The 25,767-nt window shown below is 36.0% G+C and overlaps 1 protein-coding gene and 1 long non-coding RNA gene across 2 annotated transcripts in view; one reads left to right on the forward strand and one right to left on the reverse strand.

Moving 5' to 3' along the window:
* Positions 1–7,286, reverse strand: part of LOC123612403 (uncharacterized) — a 360,854-nt gene extending 353,568 nt beyond the window's left edge. Inside the window, exons 1-2 of the long non-coding RNA XR_012508168.1 lie at positions 7,128–7,286; positions 3,080–3,221 (exon numbers count right to left, since the gene is read on the reverse strand). This is a non-coding gene — a long non-coding RNA (uncharacterized LOC123612403). The remainder of the gene's footprint in view (positions 1–3,079; positions 3,222–7,127) is intronic.
* SPMIP4 (sperm microtubule inner protein 4) overlaps positions 1–25,767 on the forward strand; it is a 52,107-nt gene that overhangs the window by 24,876 nt on the left and 1,464 nt on the right. The window contains exons 5-10 of the mRNA XM_010968635.3: positions 5,638–5,709; positions 7,931–7,960; positions 13,515–13,696; positions 16,261–16,349; positions 22,676–22,850; positions 23,142–23,233. Of these exons, the coding sequence (XP_010966937.1) occupies positions 5,638–5,709; positions 7,931–7,960; positions 13,515–13,696; positions 16,261–16,349; positions 22,676–22,850; positions 23,142–23,233 (640 nt within the window). The remainder of the gene's footprint in view (positions 1–5,637; positions 5,710–7,930; positions 7,961–13,514; positions 13,697–16,260; positions 16,350–22,675; positions 22,851–23,141; positions 23,234–25,767) is intronic.

A 25,767-nucleotide genomic window follows, 5' to 3' on the forward strand; every position in this document is an offset into this window, starting at 1 on the left:
AGTTACAATACAATCATGTGGCAGCCTTATGAAAGCCTCTGTGAAGCAATGAAAAGCGAACAAATGAAAAGGCCTCTCCGTCCAACTGAAAAGATGCAAGTATCAACACATTATAGATAGTGAGGACCTCGAGTTCACTAATTCATCCAGCAGATTTGTGTAAGCCCCACTCTAATGGAACTTACTTTCTAATATAGTACAAACTTATAATATCTTTGTAAACTGGATGTTGTTATCCTGGTTTTGCAATAAATAGAGATCCAAGAGACTCTACCTTTCCTTGGGTCAGACAGTTATGAAGTTTCAGAACAAGGATTTGAGTCCAGGTTTATTTGACTCAAAGCCCATGTTCTTTTCATCTGTTCATTCATTCATTTACTCTAGCTATTCCTTTGTCTATTCAGTAATTTGAATATAGCAAACATTGTTTTAGAGATTAGTGGTATAGTTCCTTATGGAGTTTACAGCTCTGGTCCCTGAAACTTGTATATTAAAAAAATGCACAATATTCTAAAAGAATTAGAAGAATACTCACAGAATTCCAGTGTATAAAAAAGAAAACCAAAGACTAGCTTCTTAAAGAAAATCTAGCTTGAAGTGAGAGGTTTCTGTTAGTGTCTTACTTAATGCAGCTCTAGGACACTGGAAGAGGAAATGTTTATTCCAATTAGAATGTCAGCCATCCCTAACTCAAAAATAGAATTTAGTGTATTCCAGTCTCTTCACACCCTTTTATGTTAAATATTATCATTTTGACATATTTATCTCTTAAAAATATATTTAAGGCAAAATCCAAATATCTTCTGATACAATGCAAATCACTTGGCAAACCGCTACAGAATAGGTTTTATCTTATTTCCCAACAAGAAATAACTTCTATCATAATATTTTTCTTTCTCCCCCAAGAAGAACCTTTTAAACCAAAGAACAGAATATTTTCTAGCTCTCTAAGCCTCATCTGGCCCATGTAAAAGCTTGTTCTCATAACCACATCCTACCACCTTCCCTGGGGGAGATTTTTGGAGAGGTGTTGTGGTGCCACACTCACCCCACTCCCTGCGGGAACAGAATCACTCCTTTGCCTCATCAACCCTCCAGTCATATGACTTTGGGAATTGAAAGTTTTACTCCTTAGGAAAATGTCTAGGTGAGACGTCCTACAATATGTCATCTGAATTTAAGAAGTTAAAAAAGCATGGCTTACTAAAGGAAATATAATTGTATATATATTTATATATGTGTTCCAGTGCAATGTCAGCATCATGTTGTGTGGGAAATCACTGTCCCTTTGACACTTTTTGACGTAACTAAGTAAAACTCTTTTAAAGGAACATTAGCAATATCTACTTAACCAGAATGTGCAAGGTTTAGACATTCTAAATGAAGTCAGAAGTCATCTAATTCAGCATCCATTCACTAGAAGAATGAAATCACAAAGTAATGAAAATTTATAACTTAGTTTTCACTTCCATAGAGACTTGTTTTTATAAATTTGGTGAAGTAGCATAATTTTTACTTTGTCTAAGAAAAAGGGGAAATGGATTCTTCCTGTAACATACTGTCAAATGTTAAAAAGCTGTAAAGTAGATCTATAGTATTCTGTGAACTAATGAATACTCTGAAATTCCTGGTAACTGGTACTGTTTATTAATGATGATAGTAGTGGTAGTGGTAGTGGTAGTAGTAGTAGCAGTAGCAGTAGCCATAATAATACTTGAAGATTAATATGACCATATGAAGCAAAATCACAAAATATCCCTTCCCTATTGCTTAAAAAAATGAAACAAATACAAAATTTACCAGCAGCCCCTAAATAAGAAAATGAGAACGACTTTATGCCACTAATTTTAATGTGCCAAGGAAAGAAAATCTATGTAGTTTATTCTAGTCCCAAACTAAATGTTTCTCAAAATGGCATTTTGGGCATTTTTGTCCCACGTTTTGAAAGATATTTTAGCATCTCTGGCCCCTTACCTATCAATACCAGTAGCATCTTGCATTCATTGTGGCAAACAAAATAAAAGCACCCACACTTATTTCCAAACTCTCCCTGAAAGTGTTGGGGGTACAGGGGGAAGCCAAACTAGTGGGTGAGAGGCATTATACCTGACCCCACCCCTGTATTCCAAATGCATATTGAGGCAAGGTGAGTCTACAAAATCCTGCTAATTCTTCAATTTGGAGAGAAGAGTAAAAGATTAAATAGGTAACAATATTAGAAAAGAAAAAAAGCCTCAAGAGTTGAAGCTTCTGTTTTGAAACAGCAAGATCTCAAGAGAAACAAAGTTCTGCAGAACATGTGCTCTTCCAGAATGCTGCATTGACTTCAGGGAATGAGCAGAAGCACATGGGTATGGGTACTTCCCTAACTGGAAGGAGCGCTCCCTGTAGAGGATGTTAATGGGATCTTAGACAGTAGTACCCAAGATGCCCAGGCTCTATGTGAGCCCTTCCTCTCTGCCACCTCCATCTCATCAGACCGAAGACAAAAGAAGGAATAGTATTCAGTCATCAAGCTTGTAGCACAGACAGAAAAGCGAACTCATTTCAGACGACAGAATCAAGGACAATTCACCCACACTATATCATAGCAAATAGCTGGGTTTAGATAGAGCTTCCCAATTAAACACATGTAATTTGAGGACAAATGGCAAGGCAACTTTGTAATCCAGGAAGGGAAAAGAAAAAATATGACATGTAAAAAAAACCACACATGAAGAAACCAGTCTGGAAAACAACATAGCCCAGGAAACAAAAATAGACTCCCTATAAAAGGATGAAATAAGTATGTGACTCTAATAAAAGACAAGATGCTTAGACAATAGACTATTATACAAGGAGTGATTACATAGATTAAAAAAAATGAGAAAACTCAACGTGTTGTCCATGGACCAGCAACATCAGCATCACCTAGGCAATGGTGAAGGCAAACTCTTGGACCCTACCCAAGGTTTACTGAAACAGAATCTGCATTTTCATAAAATCCCTCAGCTAATTCTAATATGCAGCAAAGCTTGACAACCATTGCTCCAGTATAAGAAAATGCAACACTTTTTCATTCAAATGAAAATGCACTCACCTCCCCAAAGTCTCATTAATTCCTGCATCCAGTTCCAAGTCTAGGATCACTGGTGATGGTCACTCCTCTCCATTTCAGTCATAATCCTGTCCCAGTAGTTTATATTTGTGCATTTAATAAAGTAAACCATCACCAACACACCCTATATGAAATAATAAGGAAAAGGGAGAGGAGAAAAAGAAAATTAGTTAATATATATATATAAAATATACAGGACACAGCAAGGAAGGAAATATGGGAAGTGAGTACAGTCCTCATTTCTATAGCTGGTCATGAGGCTATTGTTGGTGTTATTTCCTTCCTCCACTACCCTCTTCAGGTTCTCCTGCCCTCAGCCCTCATCTGAGGAGTTCATTACCTGGTAGGACATACCCAAATTTTGTTCCTGGGAGATCTAAGCTCTTAATGGCTTTGCCTTTTTGAGGCTACAACACGGTTATTCTATTAACCTAATGCCACTGGAAGCAATGCTAAGAGATGTCCAAAAGATGCTTCAGGTTCTAGAAATACTCCCTTCCCTCACTGTGGTGTAGCAGCAGTCCTCTTGACCTTGACATTTAGAATCAATCATCCCAGCCACTTGGTATAATCCTTCTTGCCTGTTTTCTCCAGAATCATAAGGAGCCTCAAATTACCACATCCTCAGTTGAACATGTACCTATGGAAAAGATATGGTATCATTTTGTTTATGTGTGGAATCATTTGATATGTAGTATTAGGAAACTTGGTTCTGTTTCTCTCTATGCAATCTAAAGATCATAAATACAAATCTATCTTGTTCTTTTTAATTTGTCATAACATTCCACAATAAGGATACATCAGATTACTTAGCCATTGTATTTCTTTCTTTTTCTTTTCTTTTCTTTTTTTTTTTTTTTTGTATTAACTAAATATAATGAATATCCGTGTACAGGCCTCCTTGAGCCCAATACATAAATATTTCTCTAGGGAAAGTCCTAAGTGGAATTTATGGGTCACAATATATAAATATTTTAAAAATCTTTATTAGGGTATGGTTCCTGTACAGTAAACTGCACATATTTCAGATGTACACTTTGATGAATTTTGATAGATGTATACACCCATGAAACCACTACCACAATCAAGATAGCTAGCATTTCCATCACTCCCCAAGAAGTGCAGTTTTCAAATTCCCAGTTTATCCTTTCCCTCTCCTTTACCTGCTAATAACTGTAAGTTTGTTCTCTATGTCTATGAGTCTGTTTCTTTTTTGTAGATAGGTTCGTGTCTTATTTTTAGATTCCACATATAAATGATATCATATGGCATTTTTCTTTCTCTTTCTGGCTTACTTCACTTAGAATGACAGTTTCCAAGTCCATCCATGTTGCTGTAAATGACATTTTATTTTTTATGGCTGAGTAGTATTCCATTGTATATATCACATGTTTATTCAGTCATCTGTCAATGCACATTTGGATTGTTTCCGTATCTTGGCTATTGTAAATAGTGCTACTATGAACATTGAGGTACATTGGGAACATGTGTCTTTTTTAATTATATTTTTCTCCGGATATATGCCCAGGAGTGGGACTGCTGGATCGTATGATAAGTCTATTTTTAGTTTTTTTAAGGAAACTCCATCCTGTCCTCCATAGTGACTGCACCAATTTACATTCCCGCTAGGGGGGTTCCTTTTTCTCCACACCTTCTCCAGCATTTATCATTTGTAGACTTTTTAATCGTGGCCATTCTGACTGGTGTGAGGTAATATCTAGTTGTAGTTTTGATTTGCATTTCTATACAGTTCTATGAATTTTTTAAATTTTAGTGGATACAGCCCAAGTACTTTATGTTCTCATGGTAGTGTCTAAAAGTATCCACTTTGCCATACTCTTAGCGAACTGTGTTATATTATCAAACTGTACAATTTTTCCCCATCTAATTAATATAAAGGTTATCATCATTATCAGAATGCATTTCTCTGGTTAGGTTGAGTACTTTTTCCTTATGCTCATGTTTTCTTATGTATGACCATTTATATTTCCTTTTATGTTCTTACTCTTCACCCATTTTTGTTGCTTGTCTTTTAGCTATAGACCCCTAGTAGATCTTTATGTTCTGGATGTTAATCCTTTATGTATCTTTATTGTAAATATTTCTTCCAATCTTTGTTTTATTTGAGCTTTTTTATCCTGTCCTGTCTTCAGAAGTTTTACATTTGATGTTACCAAATTTCCTTTTGGCTTTTGACTTTTTTTAAATCTTATTTAATATATTATCCCTATCACTAAGAGAAAACATATTTTTGTATATTTTCCCTTAATATTTGTATGCTTTTCCCCAATTTTTTAGATTTTTAATCCATCTGAATTATCTTTATAAATAATATGAAATAAAAGTCTTTTTCCCAAGTAGCTAGTTTCTCCTGCATTGTTTATTGAAAAGCAAACCTTCTCCCACTAATTTAAAACTTTTTCATATATTGATTTACCATTTATACATGGTTGTATCAGTCTTTTTGTCTTTTTACTATCTCAGCATAATACTGTGTTAATTTATAAAGATGTTCAATTTCATCATTTCTTCTTTTTCAGAAAGCTTCCTGTTGAACAATTCTATTATTTGTCACAGAACAAAAAAAGTGATGTCTATGGAGATGACTCTTTGTAAGTCTGTGGTTCCTTTTCCTTATATGATCAAATAACATTTTTAAGTGGGAATGAGTTATATGAGAAATAAAAAGGTCCAAAATGGGAACTTCTAGAAAAACAAAAATGTTCCTTTTTTTCAGTAGAGATCATTAATTATAGAAACCAAACAACAAAAATAAAACAGATACACTAAAATTTACTAATAGTTTGTTGCATTTAAACAAGTGAAAGAAAAATAGGAGATATATACAGAATAGTAATGTTTGAAGTGATTCATACAGATCATTTCCCTGCCTTTGATCTAGTTATTCAATCTAGTAAGAATCTGTTGCATTTCTTAAAAGGTTCATAGAAAATGCCCCAGCACCCTCAACAAAAGTTTTAATCAGAATTTTATGAGAGAAGTGTGTTATGACAATCTACAAATAACTCTTAATAAAATTACTCCCTGAGTCTCTTTTTTGGATAAGGAATACTTAATTTACCATTTGCTTAGAGGAATAACTTTCTACTGTATTACATTATTGTTTGCTCTTTGAAGTCTGTTGTACATACTATAAGAGCATACTTTAAAATTTTTAGAATAAATCACTGACAGCACTGAAGAAACAATGAAAATACCAATTTTTACACTTCATTAGAATTGTTAGGAATCTGTTTATAGGTAAGAAGTTAATCTAGAGTTCAGCCACAAGAGGGAGCCAGAAATACATGAAATCTGTGGTTACTGGGGCTTATTTATCCCTTTAGGATTAGTAAACTTGCAGCATAGGGTGGCAGTAAAATAATGGGTAAGTTCAGGTCAAGAAATTGGTGTCTCTGAGCATTTTTAATTTTCATTTTACCCTTTCAAACTTTGAATTTTTTTAAAAAAGCTTTTTTTTATTTTTCTTATTTTTTTCCATTTTGAATCAAGTCAATTTTAGGCATGTACTTGTCAGTATCAGCTAAATTTGTCACATGAGAAAAATTTTAGATGCTGACTTAATGTTTCATATATAATATCCAATCTGGTAATTCTAGATCCCATAGATTCTTTTTTTTTAAGTTGAATTATAGTCAGTTTACAATGTTGTATCAATTTCAAGTGTATAGAATAATGTTTCAGTCATACATATACCTTACATATATTCCTTTTCATATTTATTTTCATTATAGGTTACTACTAGATATTGAATATAGTTTCCTGTGCCATAGATTCTTATATTCATTGCCTTCCCACTCCCCTACTCAACCAAAAACATAACTGAGAGACAAGACATGCTTTTTTTTAGTTCTCAGTGCACAAACTTAGCGTCCAAATAAACAAAGATAAACCTTTTAAGATTCATGTGAATTATGTATTTATAATACATTATAGACTATTAAATATGTACCACTTTCTAAACAGAGAAACATAAAAAAAGTAAACAGTATATTCACATTTTACTGACCTTTACCGTCAAATGATGGCATGCTGTTTATTTTTCATAACTGAAATACTTCAGAAATATTTGCTTAGGCTGAAACTAATTGTTGAAATCACGTGAAAGAGGAGGACAATCCTTCTCTAGTGTGGACTTTGTTCCTGGGCTGCACTGTTATTTCTTAGTGTGCTGGGCTAAGAGTAATTAGTAAATACACAACCTTTGAATGAACTGATTCAGAAAAGGCATGCCTCCGGGAACTTGTTCAGCTTTGTCCTGGCCTCTCTGCGACTGGGCAACATTTGCTATCATGAGAGATCAGCAATCCTGGGCAAAGGGACAAAGCACCCACAGTACTTACATGTTTTCTCCAATCAGGCCACACTCAGGTCACTTTAGGTCATGTAATTGTACCACGTGCATGGTGTCAGGCTACCTCAGAGCACTTTGGTGCTTTGCCTCTGAGAGTGAATGTCAGTTAAGAACCAGAGCTCTATCATTAGAAGTTAGAAATGCAAAACGGATGGTGGGTGGGACTGAAGTTAGAATAAGCATAATGGGAAAAATTGATCAATAGACAACTGGTCAACACTCTGGTCAACACTCAGTGTTCCAGAAAGTCAATCAATAATATTATCTTAAAGACACTGTATTTTGCAAAAGGGATACATCTTTATTCTTTTTTTTAAAAACATTTTTTATTGATTTATAATCATTTTACAATGTTGTGTCAAATTATACATCTTTATTCTTAAGCAAGTTTCTAATAGGAATGTAAGCTTTGAAAAGTCCTTAACAGAAATTAAGATTTGTTTCCGTTTTTACTCTAGGATGCCCAAACCACCTAATTCAACAGTAAGGTAAGTATACATAGTTATATTTTCCTTCCCTATTATAATCAAGAAAAAATATTGGCCGTCTGTATGTCTCAGACAGTGTGAAGTCAAGTGAGACTTTTTTCATAGAAGTTTTTTTTTAAAACAAGCAAAAGAGGCTGGTACAAGTCCAAGGTAACAGTATTAGTGATTTCCCCCAGTTATATCCCCTGCTAATCTTTCTTTTTTTAATAAATATTTTAATTTAGTAGTGTTTTAGATTTACAGAATTATTGGAAAAGTAGTACAAAGAGTTTCTATTTACCTCATACCCAGCTTCCCCTATTATGAACATCTTACATTGTCACAATTAGTGAGCCAATACTGATACATTACTAGAATTCAGATTTCCTCAGTTTTCCCCTGATGTCCTTTTTCTGTTCTGGGATCCCATGCAGGACACCACATTACATTTAGTCATCTTGTGGCCTTAAGCGCCTTTTGGCTGTGACAGTTCTCAGACTTTCTTTTTATTTGTTTATTTTTTTAATGACCTAGATAGTTTTGAAGATTACCTGTCAGATATTTTGTAGAATGTACCCCAATTAGGATTTGTCTAGTGTTTTTCTCATGGTTAGACTGGAGTAAAGTGTTTTGGGAAGGAAGACCACAGAGGTTAACAACCATTTTCATCTTATCCTATCAAAAGTACATGCTATAAACATAATTTATCACAGTTGATATTAACCTAGATTACCTAGTGAGGTAGTGTTTATCAGGTTCCCTCAGTGTGCAGTTAATCTTTTTTTCTCCTCTTTCCATCCTGTACTCTTTAGAAGAAAGTCACTGTGTGCAGCCCACATTTAGAAGTCTGGATTTATACTCCACCTTCTTGAGGTCAGAGTACCTACATAAATTATTTGGTACTCTTTCTTAAGGGAAATGTGTCTCTTCTCCCTCGTTCATTTATTTATTCAGTCACTTCAGTATGGACTCCCGGATATTTATTTTGATACTTTAGTAATAATCCTGTCCTGCTTCGTTTGTTACTCAGATTGGCCATTGAGAGCTCTTTCAGTTGGCTCCTGTATCCATTCCCTTATCATTGTGGCGGTTTGTGTATGAGGGTTTTGTCTCTTTTTGAGTACTTCATCACTTATCACTGTGGGGGGTTTTCTTTTTCTCTTTTAGCATTTCCTTACTTCCTGGCATTCTTGCCTACCTCAGTCCTAGAATCAACCATTTCTCCAAGGAGCCCAGTTCCTTCCATTGGAGAGTGGCATTAGAAACCAAGATCTGAGCACTGTGTTTGCATGATGCTACTTAGTCCCTCTTGGAAATATTAAGCTGGCATTTGAAAATTGTGTTTCAGTTAAAGCAAAATCTGCTCAAAATGCTATTAAATTAAACAATAGGTTTTTGGGGGTTTTCTTTTTTGAAAAACAGCTATGTGAAGGCCTTTGTTTTGGACTTTTCATATTCTCTTCATAACAACATGAAAAGTAAAGCCTTTTTTGTTGGGTTCTTTTTCTCAGATCACCTTTCTGCTTGTAGCCTGATAAGTTCCAGTCTCTTCCTTTGACTGCAACTCCTCAAGCATCCTTGGAAGAGCTGTGTAACGTTTTCATAAAAATCTTGGTAGACCTGCTCAGCAGGGCAGATTGAGTCCAGAAACAGCCCATGCCTCTGACTGAGTGGTTCATAGAAGAGAAACTCAATTCCTTCATTTAAATGTGTATGTGGTTAAGTGAGTGTTTGATATTCTGTCTTTTCCTTATTATTTCTTCTCTATATAGGGACACAAAATGAAAATATTTATAAATCATTTAATATAACAGGGGCAATTATTTTCCACATAGTCTTAAGTTAAAGGAATAAATGTACATTCTGGTCATTGTACTCAAAGCTTAAATGGCTTACAACCTGAAAATTTAGTTGAAGGTATAAGTTGCAGCTTTTTTTTAAACAAACAAAAATAACCTTTGCTAAGATTTGCAATATGTACAAGATATTAAATGAAATTTCATAATGTACATAGACTCAAGACATATGAAGTCCATAACTTTCAGGTCTTAAAGTAAAAAAAAAATTTTCCTAAACCATCACCAGATATAACTTAACACTATTTGCTAAGAAATAGACATTTCTAGAATCTGAAGGGGAAAAACTTTTAGCCTCAATCTCAAGTGAAAAGAATTTACTGGGGCCTCTCCCTGCTTTCCTTGCTCCTACCTCTACACAAAGCCGAAATCCAGGCCACAGACAAAAGCAGAAGATCCCAAGAACTACAGATAATACATTTTGCAAAATTACTTCCTATCAAAGAGACCAATCCCAAGAAAGAAGTAGCTTGTGGAGTTCTTGTGGTTCTTTTGTGTATGTGCGTGTGTGTGTGTGTGTGTGTGAGATTTAACATACTCTTGGCCTTTAGAATTTATTTTCTCAGTTAACAAGTTGATCTCTTTCTGGTGTCTCTGTGCCAAAACAAGATATAATGAAAAGAAACGTAACAGCCTTTGTTCAGGAAGTCTTTACCAACATCAAATTAATAGAACATGGGGTCACCTTGCCCTGGCCTCTGGCCTGAGGCTACATGATATTAGCAGGTTATTCTCTGATAAAGAGAGCACAGGGCCTGGCACATAGGTGCTTTATTATTGCTGTAGTTACTGTTGTGTTTAACAATATTTAAAGGTAATGTCTTCTGAGTGTAATTCCTGCTCATGCTGCTGTTACAATGTCTTCCTCCTGAGATTATTTACTGAGATATTTTCTAGGGACAGTGGACAGACGTGACCATTTTGTGAAATACTCATACCACATTTCCTTAAACTGCCTCAAGTCCATGGAAAATGGTATCAAAAGTTCAAAAACTAATCCCACTGATTTTATATTCCCACTGATTCTTAGAATTTAGGTGAACCTGGCAAATACTGGGAAAAACCCAAGAGAATCAAAATGAATTTTCTACCCAGAAAAGTTAATTAGCACATCCTAAGATAATCACTGCATTCGATTTACTCCTTTAGCCATTCTTTCTAGTATGTTTTATGACACAGTGTCTCTTGCTATTGGACAATATTGGAAGCCTGGCCTTTCTCATTTCATTCCTCACTGTCCCTGGGATCTCTTCCTTTTTTGTCCAGGTCTCCTGCTTCTGACTACTGTACATGGGGGTGAATGAGGCAGGCCCCCAAGGCTTTGCCTGTGCAAGACCCTCCCTTAGAACATGGGTTTTCTACTAGACCACAGTAAACTCCATCCTTTCCTGACCCAAGTAGACTGGACACTCTCACCATGAGTACAAACATGTTCATTCCTGCTTTATTCACACAGTTTGCTCAAACTGTAAATGCTTACTTATTTTCAAGCAGATTTGTAAGAGGAAATTAATTCAAAGGGGATAGTTCACTATAGAATCCATTGAATTGAACACTGGAAATATTTATTTAGAACAAATGAAAATCATTGGGTAGCACGGAAAACAAAGCTCATTGAAAGAGCAGTCACTACACCAGTATTTTCATGACTCCAGGGGACATCAGTCAGCTGGAATTCAGGAAATGTCCTGATTCTGTGTTCTCATGTCATCGCAGAGTTGATGTCCTCATGCCTTGTACCACGCGGACTAGTAGTTGATGTGGCACTTTTGAAGCAAAGTAAATAAATTGGGAAAGAGTTTAGTGATTAGCGATAAAATAATACTATACCCAATTCAAAAATGTGTTCAAATGAGGGAGTCTGTGCCAAGGGCAAGAAAACCGAAACACTTTACACAGAAACAAAAAGAGCCGACTAGCCTCGGAATTGACTTTTGCCCAGGCTTTTTTCTCTTACAAATCAATCTTAACTTCTTACGATATCTATGAAAGATCAGGAACTTGCTAAGAATCTCAAACTGTGAGGTATTTCAGAGAGCCCACCAAGATGCCAGGGCTGCTGAATTCAGTACAGGGTTGCATCAGTGTGGTGAGAATATACGGCAAAACCAAACAGAAATGCCTGGGATTGAAAAAATAGCATATGATGGAGAAGCAACATTTTAAAATATGTTTCTTACAGAAATTACTCTCATTATGTCATAGTCACAGCATCCTTAGTGACTTGCAGAAGCTGTTATATAAATTCTACCAATACTTAGAAAACAGTGGGGAAATTTTTTCTGTTAACAAGACTCTAATGTGAACATTTGTGGCATAACCTGTGCATTTATTTTGGCCTGATAAATATGACAGTACACAGGTTTCCTGTTGCTTCTGTGGGGTATCTTTGTGAGCACTTTATATGCAGTTCATCTTTGAAACCCTTTCTTTAGCTCTTCTGTAACAGCCCAGAGCACCTGTACTCCTGGTACGTGTTTACTGTTCACTGCTTGCATGAACTCTGTTGAAGGTCTGAATCATCCCTGGTTATATTTGCTGGAGGTTAAAAAAAAAAAAAAAAAAAAAGAACAAACAGAAATTGACTGTCTTACATTTCTGGAGACTAGAAGTCCGAAGTGAAGGTTTCAGCAGAGTTGGTTCCTTCTGAGAGCTGTGAGACACTGTTTCGTGCCTCTTGCCTGACTTCTAGCTGTTTGCTGGCAATCTTGGGTGTTCCTTGGCTCACAGATGCATTACCCTTACTACCTTCATGTTTACATGCGTTCTCCCTCTGTGACTCACCCTACTCCAGTATGGCCTCATCCTAACCAACTACACATGCAATGTCCCTCTTTCCAGATAAGATCACATTCTGAGGTACTGTGTGTTTCAACATACAAATGTGGTGTGGAGGGGCAGAGGAACATAAATTCACCCACTAACACTTGGTCTTGCTTTTTTTACATATACTTTATTGTCTAATTATATTTAATATTTCTCTATTCCATGGATTTCCTAATTTTTATTTTCTAATTTAGACAGCTCTCACACAGTTTTTCTTTTTAAATCTCTGCTGGTTCTTTTTAAGAATTCTGTTAGTTCTTCAAATGATAAGAAAATTATACTCTGGCCTTTTTAACTTGTTGGGGTTTTTTTTTTCCTTCAGTGTACTGGCCATTTTTGGCTTTTTGATTTCTAAACAGTCCTGTGTACACAAACAGGCAGTATATTTTGTTGATTGATTGCTTAAAGAAACAGATGGCCTGTTTGAAAGTTCGGTCCAAGATGGTAAGAGATCACTTTGCATGCTGAAACTGAATGCCCAAAACGATTCCATAAAGTGAAGTACTACAAACAAGAGGCAGGAATGGAAAGTAACTAGAAATTCTTCCTATAGTATTCCAAAAACTACAAAATTCATACATCTTCTGCTTCATGTTTTTATATCAGTTATGAAAGTTTTCCACTGATGAATTCAGTATGATTTATAATCAAAAATTGATTTAAAAGCAAATTTATCTTTTATTTGTCCAGCAAAATTAAGTTCCTATATTTTATGGTGTATATTCCACCAGAATGCCAACTCCATGAGTATAAGGGCTTTGCTCACTGTCACATCCCCAGGGATTAGAACAGTACCTGCCACAAAGAAGGGTGCAATAAATATTTGATGATTAAGTTTTTCAACTGTACTTCTTTCTATTCTGTTTTGTTTGGTTCACTCAACAAAATCTCAGAGAAATCTGCTCCCCGTACCCGATCGAACACCCCTACCACACACACATCTCTCGCGGTGCCACGTTTCCGACCTTTACGTCACCTAAGGATCTCTACACTGGCATTAAAGCCCGAAGCCAACGGCCGTTTCCTCCCACTGTGCCAACGAAGGCTTATGATACAACAGTTTTGAAGACAAGAGGTAAAATGTGACTTGAAATCAGAATAGTATTAATTCTTTTTACATTTGGAGTTTATTCAAAACTGAAATTAAACAAAGGACTCAAGTCACAGTAGTGTGACCCATCAGTAGATTAGGAAAGTTGTTCTCGACTGAGACTGTACTTTAAAATCAGCTAGGACCCCACCACAGACTAATTAAATCAGATTCTCTGAAGATGCTCTTAACTTTTCTTTATACAAAGCCTCCCATGGTAGAACCAGAAACCAAACATTGTAGAATTAGTTGTTTTTATTCTACTTGCATTTTCTATTTTCATTTCCTTCCTGTTGTCTCTATAGTTTAGCTTTGAAAAATTCCATCCTTAGCTCTGATGATCAGCACAAAGGACAATGTTTGGTTCAGAGCATAAGAGTCTGGACATGGGTGTAGCAGTTGTGATGAAATTGAGATCGTCACTGAAATAAGACTCAGAAAGTAATGGGAGCAGCTTGTTCCTCTTGACACCTCGCAGTGTCTTCTCACACATGCAAATCTTGGGGTCTTCTCATATGTGTTTCGTTAGAAAGGATAGTAAGCCCATACACTAGTTGTCAAGTCTCTCCCACACTAGATACCTCGAAATAGAGAAGAAACCTAGGGAGAAAGATTGAAGATAGCAAAGAGAAGATAACTAAAGGTGACAGAAAAGGTACATGGTAGGGAGAGATAAATATTTATTGAGTGGGTTTAGGCTGTGAGGTAGGTAAGATGAGAACTGTGCTATAATGCAGTTCCTCTGTACATAAATATTTGGACCCAAATATAAGAACAGAATACTGCCATCATCAATTTCAACCTCAGCAACTTATTAGAAGACAGTAAATTTTGAGAGATTTTATAGTGGAGTGTTTAAGAGCTTGGACTTTGGTGTCCAACTGCATGGGTAGTGTTCTGGCTCTGTCACTTACCATGGACCATGGGAAAGTTTCTTAACTTCTCTGCCTCTACTTCCCAATCTGTAAAATGGGGATATTAGTACCTACTTCATAGATAACAAATTAAGTGTTAGCAGCTACTATTTTTATTACATACTCTGCTACCATATATACCATATTGCTACATGCTACCATGTATCTCTACCATCATAATGATTCCAATATGTGTGCAACATGCTGGACCTTTTCACTGATAAAAGATAGTGAAAGTTGTATCAAATATATGTACATATAGATAAATACATACATATGTATATATGACACTAAATAGGATATATATAAGATAGGATATCTAAGCAATTGAAATTTTTATGATCTTGAGGGGAAGGGTATATAGCTCAAGTGGTAGAGTGCCTGCTTAGCATGCGTAAGATCCTGGGTTCAATATCCAGTACCTCCATTAAAGAAAAAAAAATTAAATAAATAAAGAAACCTAATTACCTCTCCTCTGGAAAAAATAAGGCTATTGATGGTCATTATTTTTTAAAAAAGAAAGTTTTATGATCTTATTAGGTAAACTGTTAAAGTAAATTAATTTTTTTCAATCCCTAAATTAGGTAATTTCTGAAATTAGTTAGCAAGAAATCACAGAAATGTTGAATGAACACAGAACACATGGAAATGTGTTGAATTTATCAAAACATTTTGCAGTGTAGATGTAGACCAGGGACTGAAGAAATAAGTTACCATCTTAATTTTCTGCTCTTCCAAGCATCTACCTGTCCTTGACCAGTTAGTTACTTTTAGGGGATTTTTAAAAGATGGGTATATTCTAATAACCTTTACAAAAGACCTTTCCAGGAAATAGTACTGCATTAGGTTTTCTACTCTGCCACTTATTTTAACTCTTCAGTTAAACAGTAGAAATAAGTAGCATATAGGCTAAGAGTGCAGACCCTAGAAGCAGATTGCCCAAGTCCAAACTACTGCTTATTTCCTTTGTGCCTCAGTTTCCTTATTTGTTAAAGTGGAAATAATACTACCTTCTTCATAGTAATGTTATGAAAAATGCATGTGATGATGTATAAAAAGCCCTAAGTACAGTACTGGCTCATAGTAAATGTTTGTTCTTATCACATATGGGGATGGGTGCTCAGAACCTGCTTTAATGTGGACCTTATCACAGGACCAGAGGAAGCCATGCTGTGTTTAGTAAAGCTTATCCAACTACCACTAATACCTAAGAAGCTGTATTCTTTAAATGTTCTCTTTCAATATCTTTTTGGTAAGCAAGTGCTAACTCTACTTCTTGATATTTAGGCAGGGAAAACCTAAAACAGGTAGTAAAAAAATGTATTTCCTGGGCCTTCAGAGGAAGATTTACAATTTACCTAAGAATCCCTTTCATTAATAAGATACCAGTGCAGTGCCCCCTTGTTCTGCTGACAGAACTTGGGTTCGAGACTCATTCTTCCTCTGTGTCGCCCTCATGCTGCTCATTAAGGGAAGCAAGAATTCAAAGCTATAACTATGTAACTAAAGTGTGCACTCACATTCCTCCTACCTCCTATTATCTTGTTTCTGTTTATTGTACCCGTAAACCTCATTAATTAGAAGACTGCTTTTCTGAAAATTTTTAGGTAATCTTTTTTTTTTTTAACTTTTCAGGTAATCCTTACAGATACGAACTGCTTGATTTTCCCATGGATTCAGAGAAGAAAGCCTTGGCTTGGCCAGGACAGGGTGTATATTATGATGTAAGTATTTCTTAAAATGTGTGTTTAAAACAAAGTAAAAATGTTTTTACTCTATATGTTTGTAAAAATCCAAAAGATAGTTTGGTTTTATTTTCTATCTGGATGAAAAATTTGAGATTTTGACCATGAGTCACTTTTTTGTTTTCTAGCTGATTTCATATCCTTTTGGCAGATATGTAACGTTTCCACAATTTATTCTTGATTCATAACATGTGAAGTAACTCCAAAGACTCTCCTGGATCTCTTTCATTCTTTCAAGCAAAATCAGTATCTGAGCACCTCAGAAATATGAGAAGTCATTCTGGAGGCCATAGTTTATTCTGTCAGTTTCCCTCATTTCTACCTGCTCATTAAAATGCTGCTGTCCTCATGTCACACCCCTTGGCAATCTCAGTTAGCTCCTCTTTCCCTAAGTGTGAAATCCAGGGCTTTAACTGAGCTACAAAAGACTCTTCGATTCTGGCCTTCCTACAGCCTGGCTCTGCTTGCTGGTCCTTGAACAGGTTCATGGCATGCAAGTTCCTATTCCTGGAAGGCTAACCTCTCAGGCCATTCTGCCCGTCTCATACTTGCTCTTCAGGGCTGAGCTCAATCCTCATTGTTTCTTTTGCACAGAAAGTGAACCAAATCAAGAGGCCTATGTTCTGGTTCCTGCTGTGACTGCCATTTGTTCTCTAAGTGATATTAGGCATTTTGTTTCTTTTCTCTGAGCTTTAAAAAATGTTTCGGTATAATTTCAGTAAGATCTGTCCTACAAAATTCACAGGATATGAGGGTCATATGAAAGATATGAAAGCACCCTGAAAAATAGAAAGTGTTTCCGTTTATAAAGAATTATTCCAACTGAAGTGATTCCCTCTCTTCTGACTCTACAACACTTATAACCAGTAACTTTGCACATGTATTTGTATTTCATCAGCTAAATTAAAGGCTCTTTGAAAACAGAATATAATATGCATATTCCCCACAGCACTTCATACATAAATATTTTGACTGATTCATTTGATTCTTCTAATGGTTAATCCCACTTTCTTAATCTATTCTAATTGATCTTAGTTGTCAAACTTCCAGTCATTCTTCTGGCACATCCCTAATCCTAATCAAGTTTTGCACTTCCCTGGACAAAGAAATAAAAATAAAATTGATAACTGAGTTTGTTGGGAGTACCTCATGACTCATCCTGGCTCTAAAACTTATCAGCTGTATAACCCTGCATAATATACTTAACACTTCAGTACATCAGTTTCCTCATAGATAACACAGGAATAATAATGAAATCTACTGACAGGGTTGTCTTGAGAATGAAATGCATGTAAAAGCACTCAGTACCATATTAGCACATAGTAAGCACATACTACATGTTAGCAGCGCTAAGTATTTTTATTCCAATGATTATAACACTTTGTTGACCTACCAACATTAAGAAATGGATAGTCTCAGAAAAGAGAATACTCTAATAAAAAGGGTTTAACCTTTAAAAAACTTAGTGCTGGGACTTGATTTTAACTGAGTATTTTTTTCTTTTTTAAATTGAATTATAGTTGATTTACAATGTTGTGATAATTTCTGGTGTACAGCATAGTGATTCATGTATACATATATATTTATATATTGCTTTTCATATTCTTTTCATTATAGGTTATTACATGGTATTGAATATATTTCCCTGTGCTATACAGTAGGGCCTTGTTGTTTATCTGTTTTATATATAGTAGTTAGTATCTGCAAATCCTGAACTCCCAATTTATCCCTCCACACCACCCCCTTATCCCCTTGGTAGCCATAAATTTATTTTCTATGCCAGTGAGTCTGTTTCTGTTTTGTAAATAAATTAGTATGTGTCATTTTTTTTAGATTCCATGTGTAAGTGATATCATATGGTATTTTTCTTTCTCTTCCCAGCTTCACTTAGAATGACGATCTCTAGGTCTCTCCATGTTGCTGCAAATGGCATTATTTTATTCTTTTTTATGGCTGAGTAGTATTCCATTGTATAAATATACTAAAACTTCTTTGTCCAATCATCTGTTGACAGACATTTAGGTTGTTTCCATGTCTTGGCTATTGTAAATAGTGCTGCTATTTGAACATTGGGTGCATGTATCTCTTTTCAAATTAGAGTTCCCTCCAGATATATGCCCAGGAGTGGGACTGCTGGGTCATAGGGTAAGTCTATTTTTAGTTTTTTAAGGAATCTTCATACTGTTTGTCATATGGCTGCACCGAACTACATTGTGTAGGAAGGTTCCCTTTCTCCATATCCTCTCCAGCATTTATCATTTGTGCATTTTTGAATGATGGCCCTTCTGACTGGTGTGAGGTGATACTTCATTGTAGTTTTGATTTGCATTTCTCTGATAATTAGCAATATTGAGCATTTTTTCATGTGACAGAATATTTTAAATGTCATTTTGCCTTCATCCTTTTACATTACATGTATATGAAGCTTATTATGCTTTCAAGAGTCACAGAAATCTTGATACCTCTTTCCCACTCAGACCCCAGAGCTGGCCCTAACTTTTTGCTTGTTGGCCTGGCCCTGTTTCCCCCATCAGAGTCATTACTGCTCACTAGACCAGTCACTCTAGTCAGCACCTCTCCTGCTACCACTCTCTTCCCTCTGCCATCTTTTCTCACTGGCCATTTCTAGCCATTCAGAGCCAAGCCAATCAGAACATTCTCTTTCCTTTTATAACTGGCAAACAAATGTTAGACTCTTCTGTATCATTTTTGTCATTACTTGCTCAAGTGGCTGAAGACTTATTCTTTTCATTTCTCAAGAAATCAAGCATTTGGCCTTAGTTTTGCAATGTGAAACCATTATTTAGGATAAACTCTACCTTGTAATCATCTTTTGAATAAGATGAGATATAATCACAGAGGAGAGGTCAAATGCCATTAACCTTCCTAACCTTAGACTATTTGAAATATTTTACAAACCATTTTCAAAGCCTAAATGAGCCTACTACCAATTTTCCATAAATATTTAGAAAGACCTTTGGCTTTCCTTGGAAAGACAACTCACTCATGTCACCCTTACAAAGGAGTGTGGTTTTCCTTCTTGAACCAGCTGCCATCTTCCAATCTGAAGTGTCTACCCTCCTCCTAGAGGTATTCCTCACTCCTAGGACAGTTCTGTCTCTCTGCAATAGCATGCATAATCCACACTCATCTTCCAATAACGATAATGAATTGGACTAACAGACAGGCACCTCCTTTAGAAACATGTCATCTTACCAAATAACTGGTTGCCCACAGTGCACCTCTCCATGCCACTAGCACCCTCAGTTTCACCTTCTCACCTCCTCATCCCCAGCAACCAAGGTACCCAAATAGGAAACACTCTAAGGCACACTCTTCCCTACCATGCAAGCTCCCCATTCACTGTGTTGCCCCATTGCTTTTCCTTCATTCTATCCCAGGCAGCCCTTTCCTCCCACTGTGCATCCTCTTGTGCCTTCAACTCTCTCTCTTCCAAAGTCCTAACTAGATACCAAAGAAGCATATCTCTGCCAGTCTCTTATTTGCTGTATCTTCTTTTATTCATTTCATAAGCAAATGACAAAGTTCCTAATCATGATTTCTTAATGTAAAAATGGTACTGATACAATATAATTAAGTGAAATATGATCCAATAAAGACCCAGTAAGTGTCCCCAGTGCTAAAGTCTCTCTAGAGGGCAAAGTGGTCTCCATAATAAACCTTTTCTTGCTCCCCAATAAACCTATTAAGCCCCGTCACTCAAGACTAAAACAAAACAAAAATATATACTTAATTTTTGTTTCACTGAACATATTATAACAATATTAATTTCTGTTATTTTATGGCAGTTTATGGATTTTTGGTGCCTAGCACAGGGCTCTTAGAAGCTTGCACATAGTTTTGCATATCATAGGTATTCAATAAATGTTTATTAAATAATTTATGAGTTACATAGATTTTACGGGCTATGCTGGGAATGTAACAACCATTTATATAGCACTACTCCTCTGGGAATGTATTCCTAATTCAAAACACCTAACATCACTCCTTTGCAGACAAGAGTTTCTGCTGAGATACTTATATCTCAGGAATTGGAATTCCTTCCTGCTTTGTACTTACCTTCCATATCAAATACAGGCTTTACCCTGTGAATAGCATATTTAACCATTGAATACCTATGGAGTGAATGATTGCCAGCAGCCCCTATCTCACTGTCCTCTCAGAATAACATCACCTTAACATACTGAAAATTGGCCAGCTCTCCACTCTCAAATGTTTCCTGACTCTTAAGGAGTTCCCAAGACACCTCAGGCTACAATAAATGTCACATTCCCTATTTTCCTCCTCTGTGCCTTTGACTGCATTCCACGAGTTCACTGCTGTTAGTTAGACTAGGTTAAGAAATAAGATTAATCTAGAACAATATTTGAAAAAAGCCCTTCTTATTTCTAAATAAGCTGGCTTTGCAAATCATAATAAAGAGAAGGAAAATGAAGAGAGCCTTCTTTAGCCCTGGATAAGCAGGCCACATATTTGTGAAAGGTTTATAGAGGTGGTTATTTAATGCTTCTTGAGACAGTTTTTTACTATGTGACTTTTATCATGACTACTCTATGTATGTAATATGGGGTTCCCTCCAACCTTACAGGGTTGCTATAAGCAGCATTACCCTTAGGCCCAGGAACTTTAAAAGGCCCCATACTTTATAAGGCCTAGCTCTGGCCTTCTCTAACTGTGCCCCTTCTATGGGGCAGGAAGTTTATAGGGACAAGAGGACATGTCCATTTGGAGTCCATGGTCCCCAGTCTTCTGCCCCAGACTGATTCTGGACTGCATATTTCCTGACAAAATAGCTTTGAACCCAGTTTCAGGGCCTTCATGGAGTCTGTTCCTCAAGTGAATCCTCCCAGTGGTTGACCATGCTGCCAAGCTAGTACAGACCTTTAGGCTAAAGGGGTGGCCAAGAGATGGCTGTTTGCTGGAAGTAGAGGTAACAGGTATATGGCGCGTGAGCTTGAGAGGCAGTGTATCCACATACACAAGGCACCTCACAGTTCGGGATCAAAGTGGGAGTAGGAAGAAAGCAGTAGGGGTGCTGAGACCAGCAGCCAGTGGTTGACTGTTTCTGAACCACCGTGTCCCAGTACAGAACTCGGGATAATCTTAGAAGTCTAAATTTGAACCTGGTCTTCTAGGCTGTTATGAAGATATATTGACAAGGTAGGAAAATGAAACATATTTATTTAACAGTTTATTTGCTTGGTTTATAAATTAAACTATTTAGACTAATGGAATGTGGGCTCTCATTGTACTCACACCCCAGGACCTGAAATGTTAGGGTGGGCCTGACTGCCAGGGCAGCAAGTTCATAGGATTCAAGAAATGTTCATTCCGTACTTTTCACCTCCATCTATACTTCTGCTTTTGCTGTTACTTTGGCCCCCTTCCCTCTGCATGTCACTCAAGGCCTGCTTCCTGTGGGATTACCTAACATGGCCTCTTGTCTCCTCCCAGCCCCACTTCCCTGTTCAGCAGGAATCAATCACTCCCTCCTCTGAACTTACAAATAATTTTGTCTTAACTTCTTTCATAACAGAAAGTTACTTTTCATCTTCTAGTCATTTATATTCACACCTTATCTCCCCTTCTAGCCAGTACGCTCCTAGTTGGCCAGATTAGTTTCTGATCCATCCTTGCTTCCTGCCACTACCTTGCACATACAGGTGCTCAGTCAATATTTATTGAGAATCATCGACCTGAGAAAAAGTGAATTTCTAAGTAACCAGAAAGACTACAGTGAAACTCGTTCATTCATTTACTTTTGCATTCATACCTTCTTTTGAAAATACAAAATCAAACTCCATTGGTAAAGCAGTTATGTCTCCCAAATGAAAATTTTTATTCAAATCTGAGTGACTTAACCTTCATCAGAAATTCATAAAGGAAAGATATCATATGGTGTCATTTCAGGTGGGGAAAGAGAAGTGGGAGTCACACAATTTTGGCTAAACTTAGCCAAAGGAGTACCTCAGAGCCCTTTATATCTCTAATAAAATTTCACCAGAGGTAGAGTATCTCCTAGAATATTTCTCCAAAGTACATTTTGAGACTCCTTGCTAATGCAAAAGATTTTTAGAAAAAAAACTCACCATTCCTTTGATAAAATATTGTGTTTAACTCTAAATATGGTTACAGTTGCAGAATATTAGTAATTAATGAAGAAAAAATAGTATCTGACTTATGCCTGGAATTTCCTTTACCACCCCCTTCCTGCTGAGATAGTGAATCGACCCTCATTCTACAGATGACATTAACAGCAGTGATCTTTTATATTCATATTCTAGTTTCCTGAATGTGTTGAGAAAAACAAGCCAATATTCTACCCAAAACCACCTAAAACCTTCGCTCCTAACACTTCTTTAAATTCGTGGGACCCTATTAACTCTCTGAAAGAAGCCAACATACAAAGAAATCTTGAGAGGTCCCACTGGATCACTTCGTACAATCATGATTTTACAGGTATGAGTTCACCTTAATACGAGTAAAAAGAACAAAATTGGACTATTTGACAAATGCTGTTACAAGCTTTTATCTTCTAATATTTCTCCCTGTTTCTTAATCCAAGTACTAATAGAAATAAGGTGGGAGGTAAGTTCCTCTTGGTAGTAACTGAGAAGTTAAGTTCGTTTTCATTTTATCGGTTCTGATTATGTTATAAAGGGAAATAGGTAAGTTTTTCTATAAAAGGTCATTTAAGTGCCATTCTTCATTTACTTTAACCAAATAATAAGATGTAATGTTTCCATTAAGGTCTGGGGCCCATGAACCCCCTTGAACTGGATGATTACCATGAAAAGGAGGTAGCAGAGTTAACTGGACAGATAGGATTTGACCCAGAGCCTGTAAGTAATTGTAGTCAACTCTCAGTTATTTAGGGGGAAGGTATCCAGGTAGTGAGCTCTTTCTTGTTTTGCCCACTTTTTATTTGCTTTGTGAGTATGGTGACCAAGCTAGCAAAGGGAAAACTTAACTCAATTCAGAAATTAATTAATAGCCCACTATTTCGAAGATCAAGCAGGGTTTCTTTTCCTCATCACGGTGCTGGGTTTTTGGTTTGGTTTGGTTGGTTTGGTTTGGTTTGGTTTGGTTTAACAGATTGTCTGCCATGCTTTCGCTGCTAAATTTACAAAGGAATTGGTTTATGAACATTTACCTAGTAATTTAATGTGATTCTTAATAAATTCCTTGAATCTTTGCATATTTTGTATCTTGTACATTTTCACTGCTTTTGAAGAGATAGTCTTCTTGCTAATATCCACATAATTGAGAGTTGGCTGAATTACAATCAAAAGCAAATAAATTCTCTGCAAATATCAAGAGATTTCTTAATTGATTGTATGAAATGGCTTGAAAGAAATGATCAAGCCCTATAGTGATAGAAGTTATAATCTCTTGGCTTAATTATGTAAATGAAACAAAATGACCTAATAGTATACATTTATGTTATTTTATTTGGGACCTAAATTTTATCCTTTAAAACTGCACAGTTGTTAAAATTAGTATTTTCAAAGATGTAGACTGGAAAGATACCCAAAAGACAACTATAAGATATCTCAATATGAACTCTTTTTAGACTGAACTGAACACATTTATTTTACATTAGCGTCAGTATTTCCCATGACGATATAAATCATAACACCAGAAGCAGTTCCATAGACTGTGCTTTATCATTCACTGAAGGGTTTTTAATTTTCTTTATTTCTCACTTGCAGCAAGCATTCTCTCAGCCTAGAAAAGACTATACATATACTCTGACATTGCCAAGTGAGCTCAGCAACTGTCTAGATTTCCCCAGATTTGACCCTGTAGCATCTAGCCCCTCAGGAAGCAGCTTTATCATTTTTACAAGGAAATACATGTATAGTTATACAAAGGATGCTTGTCAAGTATATCATATGCAAAATTATTGTGCAAATAAAGCAACACCTAAATTTTTATTAATAGCAAGATAAAATATGCTTAAAATAGTTGGAGGTTTAAAAGAGTGTTTCAGTGAATCTTGCTGGTTTCTGATTAAAGCATAAATAACAGACTCTGGGAGGGCATGTTTGTATTCATTGAAATATTTTGTTGTAGTAGAATAAAATAAAGGTACTAAAAACTGCTCCTTGCATAAAGGGATACTATCAAAGTAGGACATGATATATCATATGCCTTTCTGTCTATGATAAATTTACAGTGCATTTCAAAGAGCTGGGATTTTTTTCCTTTTTTTTATAGTATCTACTTGAACCTGATTAACTAAACGTTATAATAAATTTGTTGATAACACTATGGAAACTCCGTCAACTATGAACAAATTAGATTCCAAAAGGATGTTCCTAAGTCCATTTTATTTTCTAAGTCCAAATTAGAATGATTATTTTCTCATCATTCTTATCTTTATTATCTTTGCCATCAACTCCATCATTATCATATATCAATTCTTTTTTAGTTTTCTTTCTTCAACATATTATAAAAATGTTTAAACATACAGAAAAGTTGAAATAATTTTACAGTTAACACCCATATAGATTCTGCTATTAGCATTTTACTATACTTATTTTATCACATATCTATCCATCTTTCCATCACACCAATCATCTGTAAATACACTGGTTTTTTTTTTTGTATTTCAGTGTAAGTTGCAGACCTTAGTATGTTTCAACCCTAAACGTTCAGCATGCATATCATTAACCAGAGTTCAGTTTTTTTTCTTTTAAGGTAAAATATACATTTAGTACAATTGCACAGATCTTAAGTGTCCATTCAATGAACTTTGACAAACGTGTACACCTTCATAACCCAAGCCCCTGTCAAGATATTGAACATTACCATCATCCCAGAAAGTTCCCTCATGCCTCTTCCAAGTCGACTCCTCCCTGTTCCTCCTGCTCTACCACAGATATATATCTATTAATAACCCTTTGACTACTCTCACTGCTTTTGCAGTTTCCAGACATGATTGAGTTCACAATACTTAAAACGTCTCAAAAAGAAACACAGATACGACAGACTCCCCTCAGACCAGTGTTTCTCTAAGCATAGCACATCACTGGCCTCAGCATCACCCAAGGGCTCTAGAAAGCAGATTCCTAAGCCCCACTGCAGACCTTCTGAATCAGAATCTCAAAGGATCAAGGTCAGGAATCTGTTTTTCTGCCAGCTCCATGGTTGATTCTGATTCAACCAAAGTTTAAGAACCCTTGCCTTGACCTAATAAAGAAGGCTTTGTCTGAGATTTAAATAACTGTATGTAACTGTTAACACCATCTGTTGGTGATGGGCAGAAATTTGTTCCAGTAGTTCTTTTATATCTTTGAAAATTTGAAAGCAAAGAGTTCCTGCACAGAGAAATTTCTCTATAGCCAAGTAAAAATATGCCCTTATTAGAAAA

This window comes from Camelus bactrianus, chromosome 7 (genome assembly GCF_048773025.1).
Source record: "Camelus bactrianus isolate YW-2024 breed Bactrian camel chromosome 7, ASM4877302v1, whole genome shotgun sequence".
NCBI classification, from domain to species: domain Eukaryota; kingdom Metazoa; phylum Chordata; class Mammalia; order Artiodactyla; family Camelidae; genus Camelus; species Camelus bactrianus.